Genomic DNA, 23,806 nt, shown 5'->3' on the forward strand with positions numbered 1-23,806 from the left:
GGGAAAAAGAAAATAATTAGAAACATAAAATGACAGTGGAGCACACAAACTCTTGTTTTTCATGTTCAGTATCATTTAAGAGCTCTGCAAAAGGGAGAGGACTCAAGTCACTCCTTGTAGCATCATCCCCCAGCCCTAGCTCTTTCCATTTCTTCTACAGAAATCCAAGGAGTGAATCTTTTCTGTAGATAATGTACAAAGTCGATATCAATTCATATATAGAAGTTCATTGCTCAGGCAAGTAAACTATGAAAAATCAGCCAGTCCTGCTCATGCTGCTGCTCTCAGCCCTGGTGGAAAGGAGATTTAAAAGACATCCCAAAGGAGAGTGAAAAGGGAAAGAAAAATATAGTAGGGACAGGAGAGATGGAGAAATAGGTAACAGGCTGCTCCAGGAGGCCACATCTTTATACAAGCACCACATAGTGCCAAAAGCCTCTCAGATTTTACCAGTTCCAGAACCAGAACAGTACTTTGGACCCAGCTTTTAATTTATTTTTTTTTAATGCAAGAAAACATATATTGCCGTGCTGATTCCATCCAATGTTTCTGGTAGCACCACAAGCCACCTTTGTGTCCCTAGTTTATGTTCCTGGTTTGTGTTCCTCCTTCATTTCAGAAGTGCTGAATTTCACACTTTATAGCTAACTTTTTCATTATGTCAACTAGCAGGTATTAAGAATTTCTTAGAAGTAAAATAACCATGTGAAACAATAGTGGGAATTTGTTCAGAATTGTGATTATCACAGCTGGTCCTCAGTGCACTGAGAAGTGATGACAGGTCCCTGCTACTGTGATTCCTGAGGTTTATTCTCTGATTGGAAAGCTCCTCCATGAGATGTCTGCAAGAGCTAAACTCAAAAGACCAGCTCACCCAGGAGATGATGAAGTACCAGCCCATCATACAGGTCTTCCTCCAGACTTTTAACGACTATGTGTTCCTCTTTCAGAGTTCTGTTGATCCACTCAATCAAGAACTGCAGGGGAAAACAAAGCAATTATAATCCTGTTGTTCAGACAGCACGGCACTCGGTGCTATATTCTGTTTCACCTCTCTTTTCAGTCCCTTATCTCTTGGTTTGCTTTCAATCTCCACTTCCTTTGTGCTTTTTGGTTGTTTTCTAAAGGGTTAGTTTTTCCTAATTATCAAGTGAGACAGACATCTCGCTACTTATAGTCCAAGGAATCATGTTATACAGCTCGGGAAAGAGACACTCTTCCCACTTCCACCAGGGAAAAGGCTGCACAGTACACTTCCCATTCCCTGCCTTCATCCCACATCACAGAATTCACACAAATTCAACTGCCAGGCAGAAGTTTGTAAGAAAAGAGGCTTGGCTCATTCTGTGGGTAGTTTCTTGTACTTATCCACACTATTAGCACTCCTTCCTCTCATCTCCTGGTTTTGTTTTCTTTTTCTTTCTGCAATATTGTACCACTCAATCCCCAAATACCTCCTTGGAACTTTCTTACACGGCAGTCCTCCCACTGGCCTTCCAATATCCTTCCTGCCTTTGCAAAGGGGAAGCTGCTCAGGAAGCCAAGGTCTGGCTACAAAAGGAGAGGAACCACATGTGCTTCTAGATGGCAGAACAAAGCAGTTCCTCAGTGCTTCTCCAAGCATGTGTTTTATTCACATGTGTTGAGGGAAAGGGAATATGACCTGGTGAAGCAGAACAGAAAAGCAGTAGCCCCAGCTGGCTGCCAACATGAGCATCCCTCTTGTGAGAGGGAAGGGTATTGCTTTTATTGCTGTGATTGTTATGAGTGAGTGTCTGGAGTGGATAATATCCTTCTCACTTGCTGTAAACAGAGGAGAAAATTTGTACCAGATTCCTGTAAGCTCGCCAACATTAACAAAAATGTAACAGCGGTTTGAAAAGTCTCTGAGAAGCTTGAAACTGCGCAAGAAATAAAAAAGCCTGAACTGGGAAGCTGTCAAACTGTAAAAGGCATCCTCAGCTAAGAAGTAACAAGAGCAGAAAGCTGTGCTCTTCAGCTGGTGCTTGGTGACACTTCGGAGGTGGGAGGGGTAGAGCAGAACCCTGAACACAAGAGTCCAGCCAGAGGAAAGTCAGAAAAGCAGCAAGCACTGCTAAGCAGCCCTATGGCATCCCTCCTCTGCTCTCCCAGCCACATCCACAGCCTGCAGCTCACACAGTTCTGCTTTCTTCCCAGTTGTGGGGGCCCCACTCAGCTATAGAGCAGATCCTTCTGTCTACAAATGAGCAAACAGGGAAAGGAGAAAAGGAATACTTTGTGAAGTTTGCTGCTGGCTTCCAAATTTAACCATCTTCTATTTTACATGCAGCTGGATATTTATAGCAACTACAGGGAGCCATTTCATATTTCTCACTTCTCCAAAGCCACCTCAAAATGAAAATGCAGTGAAAGTCTCTCTCCCCAGTGAGTTTCTTTGCTTCCCTTGTTCTTCTCTTGAAAATTCCTCCCTGTCCCTGTCTCCATCCCGAATGTTTCTCTAGAGAAGCCATCAAATCTTCAGATTAGGAAGGCAATCAAGGGGCACTGATGGAAACCCAGAGGACTTTGTCTCCCTCAGGACACAATTTCCATCTCCTCATCACCCAAAGAAAAGACATGAGACAGTGATGAATATCATTTCAGGAATTTCTGACAGGAAATGGATTAAGCACTGAAGATCACAGAAATTTTCGTAACTGAAGAAAACTCTTCATTTTTGGCAATCTCAAAATAACAAATCCAGTCTTTCTGTAGACAACATAATTGCATTTTGCAGCACCACTTTTCAGACTTTCCCTTTGGTATAACAACATCATGAAAACCTGACACAAAATCAAAAGTTTTTGATCAAATGTGCATACATACCTAATATAGAAACACACCTACCTACATGCTTACAAATGCTACAAAATACAAACTACAGCACATATCTTAAGCTGCTTTTCATAATATTTATAACAATTTCAGCACCTCTATAATGCAAGGAGTGCATAAGACACATGCCATTTTTCTTCCAGGAAGTTTTATTATGTGGACTGTGTCATTAGAGAAATTGAAACAGTGATTGAACTCACTGGGGAGACTTTCAAAATTAGATGGAAATAAAGTACTTGCCTGTGGAATAGGACTCATCCTTCACAGTTTCCTCAAGAAGGTAACGCACTGTACAAGGGCCTGAAAGCTTTCATCCTGAATTCCTGGTGACTTGCATACTCTTCATCCCATTCCCCTCTGCTCTCTGCTAACCTTGCCAGCTGAGCCAGCTGCTGGTGAAGGCTGCTGCAAATCAGTAGAGCACTTCTAAAAGTTAACATGGGATCAGTGCAGCAAACCTGCACCATATCTCTCTTTAGTCACAGCAAATGCTGACATTTCTGCTTGAGATCCCAAGATTCCCAAGAATCCCTGGATTCTTGTAGCTGCTATGTTACCATCACAATGAAAGAGCAAGTGGGTGCTTCTGGTGTGGCTCACCCACATAGCCCAGGTTAGGAGACGTGTCACATCAGAAGCCACTCAGGTTTGTATCTGCACTCCACACCCAGCAGTGCTCACTGCATTGGAAGCTTGAGCCTGTATGGCCCCAGTGTTGAAGATTGCATGCAAGATGTTTTCCATTACCATCTGTATGGCTGATTACCTTGTCAAGTGAGCAGTTTGCCTTATCTCTCTCTTTGAATGACCACATTCACACCTCCCTCGGGAGGGGACCTCTGCTGATAACAGACTATTGAATATCAGTGCATGACTGATAAGAACTATAACATCCCATTGTGAGATGCTCCGCCCAGAGGGAGGAGCCAAGCACTGCTACCCCATATACTCCGAGATTCTGAAATGGCAGTTTCAGTTTTGTTCTCCACGAGATTCCCCAGAGGAACAGCTGCTGCCTTTTCCTCCTGGATCTTCAGAGGAAGACTACATCCTTCTCTACAGATTCCCCTTGCTCCAACAGAACCACACCTGATACTTCAGAGGACTGCAGCCACATTTTCAATCGGACTGCCACCCACACCCTGACCCACAGGGTGTCAGGTTGGGTTCTGACTCTGTCAGTGTTGTTCCAGTGGACTGTATTGTTTATTTTATCCTTTTTATTTCTTCCCTATTAAAGAACTGTTATTGCCTGCTCCCATATCTTTGCCTGAGAGCCCCTTAATTTAAAATTGTAGCAATTCGGAGGGGTGGGGAGGGTTTACAGTCTCAATTTCAGGGGAGGCTCCTGCCTTCCTTAGCAGACTCCTGTCTTTCCAAACCAAGACACGCAGCCACCCTGATGCCGTCCTGGAACAAAAGTTTGGCTTCCTTTGTGGGAAGCCCAAATGCCAAAAGCAGAGCTCGTTCCCATCTGTAGAGAGTGGGGGACTGGGGTCAGAGGGCTGGGCAATTTACAGGGCTAAAAGAGGGTAATGAACCAGGTTCTTTGTTTGCTTTAGCACAACTCGAGGTGAGGGTTAAACAATGCAGTAAAAGAAGTGGTACCAATTTCAATTCTTTCAGTTTGGGGTTGTTGCTTGAGGTTGGTTTTATGAGTTTCCTCTTCTCGCCTGTGAAAGGAAGCAAACAAGATCCATCACAGTTATCAGATATGACTAAAGCAAGTGCAGCTAAATCTGCTATCAGTTTGATATTCCCAATATGGCTGATTGCCCGATGTAGAAGCATTTATTTTTCATTTTAGCTAATTCCTTATGAGCAAGAAACTGGTACAGCAGACTACTAAGCCTGCTGTTGGAAACTATGCTTCAGTGTACTTCAAATGAGTAGGATCTAGATGGACAATTCTAGAAAGAGGAAAACACACTTGGTCAGATCTACATGTGTGAAACTTAAATTTCAGTTAAAGAACCAGCTGGACTTTGTTTTGCTTCTTCATGATCTGCCCCCAAAGAGTCAGCAGCCAAATTACACTCACAGAGCTTACTCATTTCTGATACAGCCATGGGATCACTGCTGAAAAATACAGAATTCTTTTGTACAGCACATTTTCTGTTTGGCCCTTCAGGTGGTTCTTTGGCCTTTTTTCTGTCCTGGTTCATAAACAACATACCTTTAGCGATGACATCTTCAGTTAGGAATCGATCAAGTGTAGAAGGCTGTGTAAATGCATTTAAAAAGTCTGGATCCATTGTCTTTAATCACTCCTGGTAAACTGGTAAAAAACATGGGGGGGAACGGAACATGAGTAAAGGGACAAAGATCCAAATTAGTGCTAAGAGAACAAACAAACTAAAGGTGTTTTTTTTTTTTATCAGTTACTATTTCATCACTAGCTGCTTTTAAAAAAATCTGAAAATATATTTAAATGTGTGCAAAGAAAAAGAAGTTAAAAACCATTTTCATTTTTTGTGTTAATCATCAAAACATAGGAAAAAAATACCTGAAGACCTGAACTAAAACTTGTTTTAATCACATCTAGTTGTATTTTCCCTCTATTAGATAAGTAAAATCCTGTTTCAACTGAAGTGAAAAACAAGCTTTCAGTCTCTAGATATTCATGGATATAAAATACCATGAATGCTAGAAAATATAAAAATTATCAGTACTTAAGGAGTATTAAATCAAGAACCCAGTAGTTATATTGCTGAGATAAGTTACTAAATACAAGCAGCTTCCTTTTTTGGACCAGCTGGTACAGATATGGGGAGAAAAGGACAGCTATTGGCATCTGAATAGTCTCTTTTACAAATTCTAGTATAGAGTCATACAATCAGTTAAATTGGAAAAAACCTCTGAGAACATTGAGTCCCCAGCTGTTCACCCACCACTAAACCGTGTTCCCAAGTGCCACATCTTCATTGCTTTTGTATCTTTCCAGGGATGGTGACTCCAACACTTCCCTGGGCAGCCCCTTCCAATGCCCAAGCACCCTTTCAGTGCAAAAATTTTCCCTCATGTCCAGCCTGACCCTCCCCTGACACAGCTTGAGGCTATTTCTTCTCATCCTGTCCCTTGTTCCCTGGGAGCAGAGCCTGATTCCCCCCAGCTGTCCCCTCCTGTCAGGGAGTTGTGCAGAGCTGAGGTTCCCAGAAGTGCCCCAGGATCTGAGGTGTGGCCCCAGCAGTGCCAGCCCAGGGGACAGTCACTGCCCTGGCCCTGCTGCCACACCATGGCTGGCACAGCCCAGGTGCCATTGGCCTCCTGCCCCCCTGGGCACACCTGGCTCCTGTGCAGCCGCTGTCCCCAGCACCCCCAGGGCCTTTCCCAGCTTTCCAGCCCCTCTGCCCCAGCCTGGAGCTGCAGGGGGTTGCTGTGACCCAAGACAGGACCGGGCCCTTGGCCTTGCTGACCCTCAGAGCACTGGCCTGGGCCCATGGATCCAGCCTGTCCAGATCCCTCTGCAGAGCCTTCCTGCCCTCCAGCAGATCCACACTCCCACACAGCTGGGCGCTGCCCATGAACTGACTGGGTGTGGCCCCTTGTCCAGATCATCAATAAAGACATTGAAGTGGCCCCAGAGCTGAGCCCTGGGGACTGCTTGGGACTGGTCACCATCTGGATTTGACTCCATTCCCCGCTGCTCTCTGGGCCCAGCCTTCCACACATGCAAGAAGCAAAATCGTTCTTCATAAACTAAATGCACACTGATTTAAATGCCAGAAATCAGAATTACAAACTGCAACTATGCTGTGGCCTGCAGAGGTGAAAGAAATTACAGGAGGATGAGGGCTCTGGACACTTAGAGCGGACTATAGTTCTAGCGTGAGTAAGAGAACTCATCCTTCCCAACAGTCCAAAAATCTTTGGCAGTCAGAGCAGAGCAGTTGTCATGACCAGATTTTTACTGCTGGGCCACTGTAGGAGAGGGAGAGGGGATGCTGACTGGTTTTGTGTTTTTTTTAACAGAAAATGAGATGCTCCAGAGGTTCCTGCAGGAGAGTTCTTCCACTCCCTACCCATGGTGTCCACATTGAGAGCCCTGTTTCCTAACTCTTCCTGTGAAATGAGTGGGAATGGCACTTTTAAAAAACAATCCAGAGCATTTAAATGAGTGGCTAATCCTAGTTTTAGGAAGAGAAACTTCCTAAAGTGCACTTCAGGCACCTGGCTGGTGCTGCAGGTACCTGAAGTGAGGTGCTTCCTCCACCCAGAGCAAGGCACCTGCTGAAAATGCTGTGGCACAGAACATCTGCAAAGGGATCTTCCTCTGCTTGATAGCTTTACACACCAAAGAGCACAGTGCTGCTCTGAAGGCTTTCACATATTTCTTACAAGGGCCAGTCAGTATGTTATGAACATGTGTTTTAAGATTTGCCAAAGCTGAGAGAATATGAGTAGAAAATAGTAATTGGATGCTTTTGCACATCAATCTGGTAAAACAAATTGGTACAAAATTGCCAGCAAGGCACTAGGAGAAAGGGTCACAAGAGAATTAATTTCATTATGGTGGAGGCAAAATTGAATGCCATCTGTAAAAAGGTGCTTGATTAAAAAAGATAGGAGAAATTGAGTGATGTAGTGCCTGAGGAACAACCGAACTGTGTGAGATAAGACTGCCCAGATGAAATTAACTGAGAGAAGTTAATTAACAGAGAGCAACCCAAAGGACAACTTATTTTTAAATTAGGTTTCTGACAGCTGTGATGCCTTGGGGAAGTCCAGCTTCCCCATAACAGAAATGGCCTGTGTAAACCACAACTTATTCTCACTCAGCTTTGCAGTATTCCATTTGTGTATCTTTTACTTCCTTCAACTATCAAAGTGGTGCGTTGCCTGTGCATCCCCGGGCTCTTTTTGGCCAAGGAACCTGAACATCAGAAGCCACTCTAAAATTTGGAAACCTGTAAGGAAAGGCCTGAAATTCAGAATTTGCAATAAGGTAGCATAATACCCTCTAGGGCCTCAGTCCTGTGTGTCAGTCAGAGTTAAAATTGCTACCCTGGGTAAGATTAACTTGCCTGGTATCCAGTCCCCCCCTTTCAGTAACTTAGGGAAAAAAAACAGAACCCCAAAATATATAAGCAGTGCAAGGATATAGAGACTCAAAAACACTTTAACAGTCTGCAGTTCAGACTTCCTAAAGCAAAGCTGGGGGGCCTGGTCACTAGGAGCTGTCAATACATTTGCTCCCCATGAACTCCCTGTTCACCCCTTGAACATGTGTCTGTCTCTCTCAGCCCACAGCAGTGAGGAGGTGCAGTGTGGCCCTACATCACCTGAAGCCCCATCTCCTGTTTCTTTCCCTGACCCACCAGCTGTTCCTGAAGGCACCAGGCAAAGACCAACTGATCCACATTTTTCACACCACTGTGTTAATGCTCCGTGTCACTCCTGCCCTAGAAGTCCAAAGCCTCTGTGTCCATCTGTTTCCAAAACTGAGCAAAGACAGCCTACAGTTACCCTTCCCTGGAAAACCAGCTGCCCATCCTCAGTGCTCTTTTCTGAGCTTCCTCCAGTATGATCACAGCCTTTTGGAAGTGCTAGGAACCAGACCTGCTCCGATTTAGAAGGGTGCACTGCAGCATGCAGTGGTCTCTGCTCCTCTCCTCCTAAGTCCTGCTTGCTTTTTTCACGACTGCTGGCCCTTTATTGGGAATTATCTATGAGATATCCAAGATCTTATTCCTACATAGCAACACACAAATGAGAGCCCATCATTTATTGTATTTCAGCTCACATTTATCAGTATTGATTTCCCACAGGCATTTCAGAGCCTGGGAACTGCAGTTCTCCAGCATTTAATAGACCCACTGCTTATTACTCATAATTAGCATTCACAAGCAGCCCTTCATGTGGCTGTGCAGCATATTGGTGAGGCTTGGTCGCAGGCAACAGCCTTTCAGAGAATAACATACTGCAGGAACAACTCAAAATGGAACATGCCAGGGTTGGGACACCTGCTTGGGTGAACTGGTTAATGAAAAACAGGAAAGGTCAGAAGAGTTGATTCTCACACACAAATTTCCGTATTTGCTGCAACCAGCTCCTGCCTCCCATCAGTTAAATTTGCTGCTCAGAGCTGTGGCTGACATCCTGGTTTTCCAGCCCCCATCCTCCCGCACAAGTTTTTTTATCGGTACTTGGAATACATTGTAAGAGACAACTGCTTGAATACTGACTGTACAGGCATTTCATTACAGCCTCTTTAAATAACATAGATGTTTAATTATGGACTATTCAAAGGAAATGGCATTCTCTGAATGAAATGCTCATTCTCTGAGAATGCCCTGGATGTACAGGTTTTCCTTTAAACCCAAGGGGTGTTTGATTTCTTGTGTGCCACCTGCAGTGGCTGCCAAGAATAGAATTGTTCTTAGGTCAGGAGCTAGGCTATTGCACAAACTTGCCATGTCACATCTACTGATAAAAAGCTAATTCTCAAGTTGGGTCAGAGTTCACTTTTCCTCCATGAGCCTTCACAGGGTCTGGCTCCCAGACATCCCCAAAGCACCACACAAGGCACTAATGGGGGTCTCTGGCTTACAAATCAGCTATAGAATATTCACAAGGCACTTTCCAATGCTACCAAACTCTTTCACCTGTTTTATTTCCTGTTTGAAAATACAAAAGCCCCACTCTGCCTAGCTCAAACAAGTAGATCACACGAAGGAGGAGAAAAAAAAACAAATGGGAATGTTAATAGTAATATTTCCACCTTTGGGAAACCAGAATTAAAAATAAATGAGGGGGAAAAAAGAATGCAGATTGTGCACCCAGTTTAAAACTTATTTTCACTTCCCTGTGTAGTACCAGACTTCTCAGGAGCCATCTTTGCTCATAAGTATCAGAAGAGATGTTATCTTGGTAAGAACAATACACACAGCCACAGAAAATCCCCCAGTTAAGAACATTCATTATGAAAAAAAAAGCACCAAAGGAGCCCCTTTTTCCAGACTTACTATTCTCTCTTTCAGTAACTCTCCAGAAGCTCTTCCAAGACCTTGTCCCAGCAGTAAGGATGCAATTTCTGGAGGTGAGGGCTGAGCCCAGGCTAGGAGGTCTCCCATGCAGGGCAGCACAAAACACACAAAGGGGAAGTTGCGCCACAGTGCTCGGCTCTTAAAAACGAAACCATGGTCCCATCCGGAACTTAATTGTGTGTGCTGGTCCCTGCTGCAGAGACTGAAATAAACAGGAACACAAGTGCAGAAACACGCAGCCCTGCAACTCCTGAAGCAGCAGAAAGTATTAAAAAGATATGATTGTTCTTGGATGGCACTGCCCAGCATGACTGGGCTGATTTGCCTCTGGGTGACTCACAGAGCATTTGTGCTTTGTAAATAATAAAAAACTAGACAGAAGCAGAGAAGATCATGTTCCAATACACCTTTTCTTCATGCTCCTTCAAGTATTTTATAAAGCAGAACAGCACCACTCTACCTACCTGGCAGAAGGAGAAACGTACAAAATTAACTTATTTATCCTTAGAGAGGAAGTTAGCCACACCAGGGCCAAAAACCCTGATGTGAGATATGAGTTATCTCCAGCAGGCAGTGCTGCTGCTCTTCCTCCCCTTTCACATCAGTGATTAAAGAGGAAGAGCTCCCTACAGAAACCACTTTCCCTGGACATTTCCTCCAGCTGTGAGTTGCATTTATTAACACACCTATTTTCCTCCAAAACCTGATGTAGTGACCAGTGCATGGAGTACCCAGACTTACGTAGAACAGCAGTAGTCAATCCTGTATAAGTTGCGTTTGATTTCATGCCTATGATGCCTAAAGATTTTTTGCTTTTTATACATTTTTCATGTATTTGTAGCGTTGCAGATGACTGTTAATACATGGTTATATAGTTCCTACAATTTTCCTGCCATTTCTCTTAGATTTTAAGTAATAAGCAATCCCTTTTAACATTCCTGAAGTTCTGTTGAGTTTTATTCTCAAGAAGGGAGCCCTCTAACAAGGACATTTTGTTTTGCAACCAGAATCTGAGGAGACATCACAAGAAAATAGGGCAGAGAAGTCCCTGAACAAGCTCCAAGGGGCTGACCCAGGGTGGGTGTTTCTGTAAGTTCTCAAAGGACATCTCATGCACACACCCCCACCACAAACACCTGGCCCCCACATGAAAATAGCCACCGAAGAACAATTCAAGGATTCAACAGCAATAACAAGTTCTGATAATGCATTTTCCTGCTCCTTCACACAGCCCTGCTGTATTGGAGAGCCACTCTACATTCTCTGCACACCAGAGCAAAGGGAGGCTCATCATCCATAAGTTCTTCCCACAGATATTTCTATTGAGAATAAAAAAAAAGTAGAAAACATAGTGATCATTATTTGTTTATTTGAATAAATAGTACAACTGTTAAAAACCATGCATAAACACTCCTGCTGTGAATTTTAGGAAACATAGCATTGCATTGTAACTTGCTTACAGTAAACAATTCTCGTCACTAAGATGGATATCTCCAACATATGACAAGCCCAGAATTTTATCTGCAAGGCTGGTTTTTAGTAGTTACAAATCCAGAGTAAACACTGTTAAAAACAGTAGAAAAGACTCTTTAAAAACACATTAATACTGAAAGTACTGGGGTGTGGGGAAGAGGAGTAAGAAATCCTAGACAGTTTAAATTGGTTTAAAAAAATCTGCCACTGTCCATTTTTCATCTTGAAAAACAGAATGCAGCTGAGGAGTATCTGAGCTTTTTCAGTGGTGATACAGCTCACTGTAACTGAGTGTGTCAAGTAAATGCACCTAAAAGTCAAGTTGTATGGACAGGAAAAGACAGACATTCATTAAGCACTTACAAATGTGGGAGCTTTAATGCTGCAGAGCATTCAGCATTCCAGATGAACTCAACAGGATCCAGACTGGTACCCATATGTAAAACCCCAGTAACACAAAAATATAATGAATAACATTTTTAACACTGACTCAACTTTCTGAGTGGCAAAGAATTATGGTGCATGTGTCACAGAAAGGCATGACAAAAGCAGGTGTTCAGAGAAGCTTTACCTACATGGCTCCTCCTGGAAACTGGGCTCACTGGGATGAAGCCATGCGTCAGTTCAATCTGCCCTGCTCACAAATCTGGTTAACAATAAATACAGTGTCTACAGAACAGTGAGCTGGCCAGACAGCCAGGAGCCAAGGAATGAAAAAAGTATTTTCCCTGTGCAACATCTACCAACAAACAAGACCACAACAGAACAGGCTGTGATTCCTGATCCAGGACCAGTCCCAGCTGACAGGGATATTAACAGAAGGAATGCTAAAGGAGACCCGTGGTTGCAGCAAGGGGCCCAGAAACACAGATTTCAACAAAACCGACACTCTTTTATAACCTGTCAGAACCTGCTCACCTCTGCTTATGTGCCCTGAAGATGCCAGCTCTATGATCCCAGCTCAGAAACGACCATTCTCCTTTCTAAAGCCAAATCACCCTCACCCATCTCTTCTTTTTATCTTCTGTTTGCTTTTGATATTAATACTGCTTGCAATTTCAAAAACTACACTCTCTGGAGGTCTTTCCCAGCAACTCAGAGAATATAAACAGAGCTGGCACCTCCACATGACCTGAAGGAAGGAGGATGGAATAACAACTCTTTAACAGACTTGCTTCCTGCAAATAACCCTGCATTAAACTAAAAGTTTGAGAGACTTTTCAGCTCAGTGACCTTCCAGCCTCGTGATACCTTTATTTCTCAGCACAAAAGTCAGACCAATTTCCTTCACCTGCCAGGAGAGAGTTGTCCACCAGGCCTTAGCAGCTCTCCTGGTACAAGTCTCCTCTGTTGGTGTTGTGGTAGAGTTTAGTGGCCCCATCTGAACTGCACATGCTTGTTCCAGGCTCAGTATAAACAGTGAGAGGTCAGCTCCTTCTGAAAGAACAGGCATGCAAAGATTCCCCAGAGAGCCTTGCAGAGCAGAGGAGATCTGAATTTTTCATGCAAAAAAAGGGCAACTTCCTTCCATCTTTCTTTTTTTTTAGAGGTGTAACGGGAGGTGATCCAAGTAATCCAAATACTAGAACTCAGAACCCAAAAATACAAAGCAAAGAAGCAGAAGCTCATTTCTCTCCCTCTGTGATGAAAAACTGCTTGAGAAGGGAAGGAGAAAATCCCAGCTGTAAAATTATACCGTTCAAATAGCATGTTTCCTCTTGAATCTGAGCTCAAAGGCAAATAATGTTTGGTGTAAAAACACCTGAAATTTAGGGAAAGAAGATGCTGACTTACAACAGGACTCAAGTGAGCCTATGGAGCAGAGCAATTGCACTTGCTCTCCTTCAGGGCACTCTGCCTAGTGTTTCAGCCAAAGGAATGGATGCCCATAAAACAAAAGTTGCTGCTGTGATACATAAAAGCAGCAATCAAATCTCTCCTCTGTGTGCTCAAAGGAAAAGGGTGATATTGAATACATATTCTACATATCATTTACTCTGGAAATGCCAATCCCCACTTCCTCCACAAAGCTCTCCTCAAAAATCCACTCAGATGGCTCCTGCTCCAGCACATTCCCTCTGTTAGTTTCAGGAAGGACAGGGGAAAATGCACTTATCCAGCCTGTGCCTGTGTGACCAGCTCTGGACCAACCTGACTGAAGCTGCCTAACAGGTGACAGTGGCCCTAGCAACCAAATTTTCTCATAGAAAAGAGATTAAATAAAAAATAGACACCAAAGGATTAGTTGGTCATCCCATTGCAAGACTTATTCTGTGTAAACACTGAATGGAAGTAACACTGAGTAGAAAGAGGTGAACACAAAAACTGAAGCTTTTGCCATTAGCTTCAGACAGTGCCTGTAATTCCCCTCAGCCAACCCACCCAACAGAACACACAAACCCTTATTTAAAAGAAAAGGCTCAGCTTCTAAATAAATTCCGAAGGTGATTTTCTATTGTTAACACTCTAAGCCTGGAATATCATCAAATGCCAGTTGCAACCAAGGAGTATGCAAAAGAAAGTCTTCTGTGGAAGTAAAGAATCTTGAGCCATGAGGAAAGTCTCATGTTTTCCCTGCCTATTAAAGTAGTTAGTGGTATATTTCCTTCCTCAAAAGAACATTTGTGGGTTATAGCAAACAACAGATCCATTTGGCAAAAGTGTGAAATACCTACACATTTTCAAGTGACCTAGAGAATACACATGCATCATTTTTAGTGGGATTGTCTTGCAAACAGCTACAGAAAGAACACATCAGCTGTAGGAAGAACGCATGAAGTACATAGCGTAAGGCACAATGGGAGCATGCAGAGGGCGTGTTTATTTGTAACTTCTGCCTGGGGAGGTTGAAGGATGAAGAGCTGAAGCTCAGAAGCTTCCAGGATCACTCAACGTTCTTGTACTTGGTGAAAAGGTTGTACAGAACCCTGAGGGTCGACTTCAGGTCCAAGTTGACAACATCTGTGGAAGAAAAGGAGAAATCCTTAATTTGCATTGTGTTTTCCCTCATTTGTCCTAACAGGAACAGAAGTCCTCACTTCTCTGAGCTGATGGAATTGTGAATTAAAAAAATCCACAGAGTTCTGATCTCCCCAAGCCTTTTAAATGTTCTGCACAATTTGCTTGAAAACAGCTTTACAATCACACAGTCATAGCTGACTTCTCTCTGGGAAACAGGAAGGTAATTCCCTTCCCCAGCTAAAATTGGCTACAGAGAAAGTCTGCTTCTGTCAGAGACCTGGGATAAAGGCTTTGGGAAATACTCCTAATGACTTCCCGGGCCACAGAAGCAGTGAACAAGCAGTCACTCACATCCTGAGGTACTGAAGCACATCCACAGCTCTGATATGGTCCATGAATTAACAAAGCCTGTATCCTTAACAGACTCCAAGCTTTTTATTATTTAATAACCCTTCTTATCATGCTCGGCCAGGGAACAGGTCAGGGACAGCTCTCAAGAAAAACCTTTCCTGTTAGCACCTCTCCACCTATACTACAATAAAATGCCAAGAATGCAGGGATTCTGAGGGGAGACAGAGAAGGTTGAAGAGGTAGAAAGAAAGTTTGGATATAACATGACAGAAATGAGTAGAAAGCAGCAAAAAATACACAGTGACCAATATATATGGAAGCAGAAGTGAGGAAGAACAGATAATTAAAAAATCATCAGAAGACATGGAAGACAGCAAACTGTTAAGAGACCAAGCACAATTAACGTGAGGTCCAAGGGAAACCCCCCCACTGTCTGCTTTGAAGACTCATTGCCAGGACCTCTCCACCCTTCCCTCCCACCTCACACTAGATACCACTCTCTACTCCCACACTTCATCTGGTATTTTCAATAATCTCTTAAATATTCTTTCTACCCTTTTGGCCTGTATTATTTTACATATTTCGTTTATGATTTTCAGTTCACATTTGCAGAAGAATCTTCTCCTGCCCCCAAAAAAGATCCTAATTGCTGTGAAGTCATGCATCCTGAAAAAAGAAATGTCCTATCCAGAAAACTGAAATACAAAACTTCTAATTTTTCCAGGTATCACAGAAAGTTGATACCCAAATTAAAACAAGCCAACCCAAATTAAAACACAAGCTTAATGCTGAATGTTTTCTTTTTTTTCTATCTTCCAGTAGTGAAAATTCCATCTCCATTCCTTGACAATACAGTCCAATGGTTAATAATGACTGCTGCAAAAGTTATACTGTAATTCCAGTTTACCATTTTCCTAACTTTCAGACCTTGTTATGTCTTAGACTGCTGCATTAGACTACAGAGTGTGCAGTGCATCCTCCCTGGTAGGCAACTGCAGTGTTCCTTATTGATCAGTGTCTAACAGGTATTCCCAAGAATAAACATTCTCAGCCTCCTGCTTCCGATAAGATAAAATGTGCACAGCTATAACGTTACCAACAGCAACAACTAGTAAAATGTTAATTCAAAGTGATCATACACTCTAAAATTAAAATATTCCATTAATTTAAAACTCTCACAGTCCATAACACCTCATTAGAGGATACTAAATTAATCCACCACAACATAGTTCTGCTGCAATAACTCAGTACCAAGTTCTGCTGCTGGCCCAATCCACTGAATTTGGCTGGAAGAACAGAGAAGAGATGACCTGTATGGTCCTCTTTCTGTTTACACCTGTACACAGACACATACAAGATTTAACAAGACCTATTTCTTGCAAGCACTGCAGTAAGCATGAGCTATAGGGATAAAAACAATGTTCTGCTCTAGACAATGTTTTTCCTTAAATCCTACAAGTAATTAAACTGGTTGGACAGCCAGGCCCACTGTCACAGACATATTTTATGAAAAATCCTTTTGCCAGAGTCTTTTCTCCTGAGAAGATGAGAAGCTTCAGCTTCTCCATGTTTTGCTGCTTTGGAATATGATTTGGAGAACTGTTTACCCAGCATGTGGAATTCTTTTCACTTGATGACCAATGATAGCCACTTGTGTTGAGGCTGTGAGCAATCACAAGACTTTATTATCATTCCTTTCTATTCCTTTCAAGCCTTCTGATGTCTCCTTTCTCTTTTCTTTTAGTATAGTTTCAGTATATAATTTTCTTTTCATATAATATGTATCATAAAATAATAAATCAGCCTTCTGAAAAATGGAGTCAAGATTCTCATCTCTTCCCTCATCCTGCTGCGAACATTGCCACAGCCCACCACCTCAAATCCTGGGGGCAGTTTTGGGAATCTCACATCAGAAATGACATTGAGAGGCTGGAGCATGTCCAGAGAAGGGAACAGAGCTGGGGAAGGGGCTGGAGCACCAGGAGGGGCTGAGGGAGCTGGGGGGGCTCAGCCTGGAGAAAAGGAGGCTCAGGGGGGCCCTTCTGGCTCTGCACAGCTCCCTGACAGGAGGGGACAGCTGGGGGGATCAGGACCTGCTCCCAGGAAACAAGGGACAGGATGAGAGGAAATGGCCTCAAGTTGTATCAGGGCAGGTTTCCCCAACTGAATATTGAGAAAATTTCTTCAGCAAAAGGGTTGCCAAGCATCAAAACAGGCTGCCCAGGGAAGTGGTGCATCCCTCATCCCTGGAGGAATTTAGAAGCTGTGTAGATGTGGCACTTGGGGATGTGGCTTAGTGGTGAACATGATGGCTCTGGGTTAATGCTTGAACTCAATGGTCTTAGAGGTCTTTTCCAATTCTATAATTCTACTCCAAGAGGCATTTACTACCCAATTCATGCTAAAGAGCATGGATTCACCTGACAAGCCATTGATGACCAAACAATGGATCAGAGTGTGGCATTAACAGAGCATAGCTATACACAGAATTCTTTGGCAGAACTTCAGATTCTCTGCCAAAATTAATTACTGTTCTGTGAAACACATATTGCAATACATGATGAGATCTTACAAATGACACTACGGTGACAAGCCATTCCCAAGATGTGACTGTCCTCTCCAAGGGAGCAGTTTTCCAGGAACCACAGTCAGTTTCACAGATACCACACAAGCACACTCACTCCAACAGCTGGGAACTGCTGCCAGGAATGGCCACACACAGAGAAGAGGAAGGAAAACACACAAGAGATGGTAGGTACATCTTGCAGCAACAAAAAGCAAAAAAGGAATGTTGTACAAGCTAATTTGGCTCTCCAGCTTATATTAATTACATTTTCAATCAGTAAAACACTTAAAAGCATATTTTGCTCCTTATTTAATCTCCACAAGCAAGATCTGCTATAGTGTTTTACCATTCATGATAATGTAAGAAAGCCTCATGAAAAGGTAACCTCTTCTGGTTTTCATCATTCTTTTCAGCATTCTTCAGGAGCACTTTTCATTCCCCAGTTTACAACAACGTACTGACAGCATGTATAAGCCATTTAATACTGTCTTTTGCCTTTTCCTTTGCCTTTGCCATCTCCACTGTTTGTTAATCTATTTACTATCACAACTTTTTCTCATTTTAAGTCAGAACAAATGTTTCTTGGGGGGTCCTCATTGTCCTTTGTTATGCAGAAGCTTGTAACACATACAAAGTCTGTTACATCAGGAATAAAAATTGCTCATTTAGCAGTCATAAAGTTTTAATTCCTCTTTTTATCCCTAGTGTAAGGAACAATGCAGATCTCATCAATTATTACAGTTATTAAATAATTTTAAAGTTCAGAGACTTAGAGGGAAAACCTGGGTTTTACACTTTTTAGTTCCGACCCCTACATCCACATAAATCAAGAAGATTTTTTGCTACTGGTTCTCCTAAAAAAACCCTTAAAGCCTTCCAGTTATAGGTCACTGAAATCCAATCACAGGAGTCCAGACTAGCACCAGCTGTAAGAATTACATGAATTAGACCATGAAAAGCTTTCTGCTTGGATTGTTATTGAAAACACCAGCTGAATTTATCACATAGCACAGAACAGCTCTTGAATGAGTCACTAAAGCTCCACTTGGACACCTCAGTGAATCTGCTCCAGACAAGAAGCATGGCAGGATATACCCCAGGCACAGACAGTGAATCCTTTGGAAAATCCTCAAGGGGACCATTCACAGCTCCACTTTGTGGTACTATTGCTATTTTGAATGTAATTGCACTTGAAATACACCTGCTCTGACGACTTTATACACAGTTTAAAGCCACGTGGCACATCCATACCTTCAGGGCGAGCTTTTGGCTTCTTCAGGCCTCCATCTTGCATCAGCTCAAAAGCAAAAGAAACATTGTGCACCTGAAAGACATAAAGGGTTTAGAATCTCAGAGTTATATAGGCATCAAAAGCCTTTAATCAAATTTTTTTAGAAGCTTTATTCTCTCTGTACTTGATAAATCTATTTAAATCAATATTAAATATTTACATGATTAAGCATAGCAGAACCATAAAGTGCTTGGTGACAGCAGCTCCTGGGCAAGTTGTGCAGAGAATCTGCAAAATAAGCTTAGCACAACTGTACATAAAGAGTTTCTGAACAAGCCCCCAGAGATCACACAGGAGCACAAATTCCGAGAAAAGAAAATGGACAAAAAGGGAAAGTGAAAGAAGGCAGGTGTCTTCATTTAATCTCTCCTTTGAGGAAGAAAAATTACAATTTAAAGAGATCTGCATAGCAGATTTCTTGTCCACACTTACTGAAATTTAGGCAAGGTAATTAACATTATGAATTCTGTGCAGTTTTGTCACTGCACATGACAGTTCTGGAGAGACATAGTTTACTACTCAGGACTTTATTAATAATCTCTTTTACCTGCTGCAGTTCCTCCTCATTCATTGTGACAAAACCAACCACTTTCAACATGGTATTTTTCCCCCCCAAAACACAGAGCCTACCTCTCCTTCGTGAATTTACAAATCCCCATTCCTCAAGGCTAAGTCTCCAAACAAAACCACACTGTGACTTCTGTAATACTGGGTAATCTTTATGAATTCCAACCATTAATAATAAAATTGTAACCAAACAGATGCTGGCTGCAACTCAACACCCTGCACTTCTACAAGAGCAAAGATTGAAGATAATGGGACAAAGAAGCAAGAGAAAGCTATAAGGGATGTGAGATGTAGTAGAGAACCATCCTTCCCAGAGATGCACCTTTGCTGAGGGGCTGACAGCAACAACATGTGCAGGAGCCAGTATGAAAACCCCATTTTAAACAGCACTCACAAAGCATTCCATCTTTAAACTTTAGCCAATGTTTCCCTTTTTGACCTAGCCCCCTCCTGCTGCAGCTCAGCCAACACAAAACCTGTCCTCTGCCCTGCAGAACCTGGCAGAATGAAAGGCAGGGGGCACCTGCAGGACTGCAGCAGGACCAGGCTCAGGGTATTCTGATATACCATCACCAAATATACACAGATGCATGTGCAGGTCTGGGAACAACTGCAGACAGAGGCAAACTTTTGGTTGTGACATGAAAACACAGCCTAAATACTTTTCTCATTGTGAGCACAAGAAGGGACACAGGACAATGGAGCAAGTGTGGGGCTGAGAGCAAAAGACCTACTCACAAGAACTACAATCTAAAAAATCACTCTGGTTATGCAAAGTACTATACAGTACAGAGCACTCATTATTGTATTTATTCACCCTGGATATTTGTAAGCTTTATGTATTGTCTGATGCCAGGAACAGAGTACCTTTCTGCCTTAACTATGAGGAATTTACCCATTCATTTCATCATTTTTAGTAGTTTTAACCATCAAGTGCCACAGCCTCTTTGCTAGATCTTCGGAAGAAAACATATCAGCTTCTGTTTCACCTGGCACAAGGAGAAAAGATAAAACACTTGGAAAAAAACATGTGATAATAATGCAGAAAGAGCATAACTTGGAGTTTCTACCCACCTTTTGATCAAAACTTTCAGGTGTTAAGTAAAAGTTGTGAAGAGGAACAAAATAGTCCTCAAGGAGACCCATGAGCAAAACCAAGTAAACACCATCTGCAAACTAAAGAGAAATGTGAGGAGAAAGCATCTGTTTGTAAATCACCATTCATAAACAAGAAGAAAGAAAACTTGGCCCAAATTATGTATTTTGATTTTTTTTTTTCGCTAGCACAGAAGTGTGAGATGGTTCAGAAGTCTTTTCTTGCTTTCCTCATGTTCATTTAATTTGCTTGAGGAATCCTGCCAAATTCACAGCAGTAGTTAAAAAACCTCCAAACTTCCTGGGGCACATTATATACCCCCAGTCCTACTGCTACAGTATCAGGTAATTTCAACCACAATCCCTCTTAAATTGTGTGTGCTAGACATTAAAATCTTTGCCCTTAATCAAATCTTGAAAATAAGTCTCCCCTGTCACAGGTAGGAAGCTGAATTTAATAAAAGAATATTTTCCCCCCAAGTCAAAATATATTGTTTATGGTTTCAGAAAACACTGAATAAAATCCTACATATTTTCAGCCACCCTATTCAGTGCTCCTACCAGACCAGATGGCTACTGACTGGCTAAGGGGGATAATGTTATGCAGTTCTAAGACTTCCCACTTGTGATCATGATATGGCACGTGTAACATTCTCTAAAAAATAAATTCTTGGGTATCACTGAGGCAACAATTTCTTGTGACAGATCAAATCCAGTTGCCCATTTATTTCAGCAAAGCTGTAAAATAGCAGTGAATGAGTGACTGGTATTACATCAAGCCAGGCTCAAATGAATTACCCATACTCCTGGTATAATTCTCTGGATACTGTGCTTATCATTTTGCTGAGACAGTAAGATAACCATCTCTTATGGCTCAGTAAACTCTGGAAAGAAGATCTGCTTCTGCTTAGCCAAGCCATGTCTGAAAATCTGCAATTTACACAGATTACATGCAAGAAGACAAAGCCTCCTACCTGGGTTTCCAACTCTGTAACTTCCAAATTGAGTTTATTCAAGTGTTTGTTCACAAAGGTGATCAGAGACTATTAAAAAAAACAGCAGAAACAGTGATGTCAGACACTACACTCAGTGCTGATGTGAAAGGGTTAACATAACCTTTAAAGACATTTTAAAAAACACAATAGGCATGTTTGCTGCCTGCTTTTGCACAAATAAGTATGCAGGATTTATCTGTTTGCACCAGATGCCCGAACTCAGCAGATGGTGCTGTTACATGCAGCTTTCCCAGCACATCAGGCAAACTTTAGTGGCCTGGGAAAATGTTGTGATGACATCGGAGTCTGAAGATGAAGTGGGCAGTAGGTGCATTTACTGTCCCCGTTAATTTATTGAGGTTCTTGAAGGTGCCAACAGCACAGTGATGTGCAGACAACTCTGTTCCTGGAGGGATGTGTGCAGTCAGCACACGGATTACAGCCAGGATGTAGCCCAGGTCCGGGATTTCTATTCCAGATGCAAATCCTGCCATTACAAACCAGACCTGTGCTAATGGATTGAAGCACAGAGATCTGTCAGCCCACTTACACCACTTACAGAAGGGACACATAGCAGAGTGTTACCACTTTTATTGTGTGGAAAGAGTTAAGTTAGTTCTTTATCCACTTAAAAGGACTTTTCTAAAAGACATTTCAGACTGGAAAGATAAAAATCTTCCTGAGACTTCAAAGCATTATTTTAAAAGCACACATCTTTTATTTCACACAAGGGGAAGCGACAATTTACAACACTGATCTTCACATACTGCTCTCCTAATAAGCAGCTTAACAGCCAGGCTGGAACTATCTGATGGAACTACATGGAGTCTCTTATATATTCCCCCAAAGCAGCAAGAGCTGGCAGAGAGAGATAAACAGCTACATTACCCTCTGCTCTATCTAACACAAAGCCATGCCAAAAAATATCTGGATGGATGTGTTGTGCAATGATGCTCAGCCTTAAAGGACAAACCAAAGGACCATAGGAATAAGTGCTTAGCACCTGAGCAAAATCAGCTCTTTTGTAAAAGCTTTCTATATTCAGCAAACTTCTTTATGGGAGAATCACATTTTAATATTTGGAAAACATCACCTGGCTTTGACACAGTGATCCTTGGGGATAAACACCGCTTTCACTACTTCAAATTCCTCTTCCATTATTTGCTGATGCTTCTGAATATCTTTCCAAAAGCACAAAAACATTGCAATGTGGAAAATAAAGCTAGGATTTTACTTTTTACCTTCTTGACTACGCTGAGCTTGTCTGGTGCATGATCAAAAAGAGTGTCAAAGGCATCACGCTCTGGTTTGGGGGAAAAAAAATTAAAATCAGAACACCTCCAACAGGACAAGTGTGGAAAGCAGGTTTCCTGTCCAAAACCTAAAGGTTTTTCTCCTCAGAAAGTCATGTAACAGAGACCCAAGCTAAAAGCACCCTATTTTGGTGTCTGGCTATATGCAAGAGAAAACTGCCCTCGCAATTTCAGAGGTAACTGAAAATAAACATATTCACTGATTTCACTTTTCTGCCTTTCAAAATTGGTACACAAAATATGTGGGTGAAAGAAAAATTAAAATGAAACACAAATTCTGACTATATCCCAGTCCTAACTTAAACAGCTATGGTTGCATCCACATTCAGCGTCAAATTCAGACATTAATTAGGTTAATTTAAAATTATTGGTAGCACACCTGACATCAGTAAAGCCTAGAACTGAACTCAAGTGAATTCTGTTTCAGCAGTGTAAGAAGAGCAAAGCTTACAGACAGCATAAAGATTCAAATTATGTTTCTACCTTCAAAGCACTGCCTATCAATATCTAATCAAATCTGTTTTCAACATAGTTTTTAACAGCTTTTCCATGATCAAATACTTTTTATTTACAGAACACATTTTAATAGTTTTCTTTCTACTGTTAAATAAACAAACATTTATTATCTAAATTCCTTTGGAATCTGAAGATACATTATTTAGCACCTATAGCTCCCTGACATTACTTATTTTCTACTGCCTTATTAATATTTAATGTAGATATGCTGCAAGAAAAGAAATTATAGTTTTGATATATTATAATGGGCAAATAAAGAAAATAAATTACTTCTTTTCATCCTTTACAGGAGCACACATCTTAAAATGAGAAATTACTTAATGCTACTAAAAAAATAAATGCAAAAAGGAAAATCTCTTGGCAGCAACAGCAAAAGAAATGGGTTTTGTTTAGAAGACCAGACATACAGTTGGTAAGGCCTAAACTTCAAAGTCTAGAAAATACAAAGGAGATAAGATTCTCCATGCAAAGGAATTAGATCTGGTCCTACCGATTATGCTCCATATCTGCATGGAGTAACAAAACCTGCCCCCACAACACATTCCAACCTCATGGAATTGCTCAACCCATAGTCTTGGTCTGCTGAAAGAAAAAACTGACTAGATTCCTGTGCCTGACACAAATCAAACAGAAAAAAAAATTCAGAGTTGTTACTTACCAAATCTTCCCATCATCATCCTGCAAGTCAGAGAATTCAAGAACATGAAGTTAGATCATGAATAATCAGTTTGGGAAGACAAAAGAATGGCCCTAAAAGGAGTTGTCCTTCAATATGCAGAGGGCCAACAACTTGTGCAAACTCAGGGGTCTGAGCACATCACAGAGCAGACCCAATG

The 23,806-nt window shown here is 41.9% G+C and overlaps 2 protein-coding genes across 4 annotated transcripts in view; both read right to left on the reverse strand.

Moving 5' to 3' along the window:
- PARVG (parvin gamma) overlaps window positions 1-9,959 on the reverse strand; it is a 22,196-nt gene extending 12,237 nt beyond the window's left edge. For both annotated transcript variants that reach the window (XM_005426857.2, XM_031061800.1), the window contains exons 1-4: window positions 9,822-9,959; window positions 5,033-5,134; window positions 4,465-4,529; window positions 875-977 (exon numbers count right to left, since the gene is read on the reverse strand). In XM_005426857.2, coding sequence (XP_005426914.1) covers window positions 875-977; window positions 4,465-4,529; window positions 5,033-5,111 — 247 coding nt within the window. In that variant the 5' untranslated portion in view covers window positions 5,112-5,134; window positions 9,822-9,959. The remainder of the gene's footprint in view (window positions 1-874; window positions 978-4,464; window positions 4,530-5,032; window positions 5,135-9,821) is intronic.
- Window positions 9,960-11,191: 1,232 nt separating this feature from the next.
- Window positions 11,192-23,806, reverse strand: part of PARVB (parvin beta) — a 34,501-nt gene continuing 21,886 nt past the window's right edge. For both annotated transcript variants that reach the window (XM_031061799.1, XM_005426859.3), the window contains exons 8-13: window positions 23,629-23,648; window positions 22,383-22,444; window positions 21,121-21,189; window positions 20,126-20,227; window positions 18,445-18,517; window positions 11,192-14,276 (exon numbers count right to left, since the gene is read on the reverse strand). In XM_031061799.1, the coding sequence (XP_030917659.1) occupies window positions 14,200-14,276; window positions 18,445-18,517; window positions 20,126-20,227; window positions 21,121-21,189; window positions 22,383-22,444; window positions 23,629-23,648 (403 nt within the window). In that variant the 3' untranslated portion in view covers window positions 11,192-14,199. The remainder of the gene's footprint in view (window positions 14,277-18,444; window positions 18,518-20,125; window positions 20,228-21,120; window positions 21,190-22,382; window positions 22,445-23,628; window positions 23,649-23,806) is intronic.

Source organism: Geospiza fortis, unplaced genomic scaffold (genome assembly GCF_000277835.1).
Source record: "Geospiza fortis unplaced genomic scaffold, GeoFor_1.0 scaffold164, whole genome shotgun sequence".
Taxonomy (NCBI): Eukaryota; Metazoa; Chordata; class Aves; order Passeriformes; family Thraupidae; genus Geospiza; species Geospiza fortis.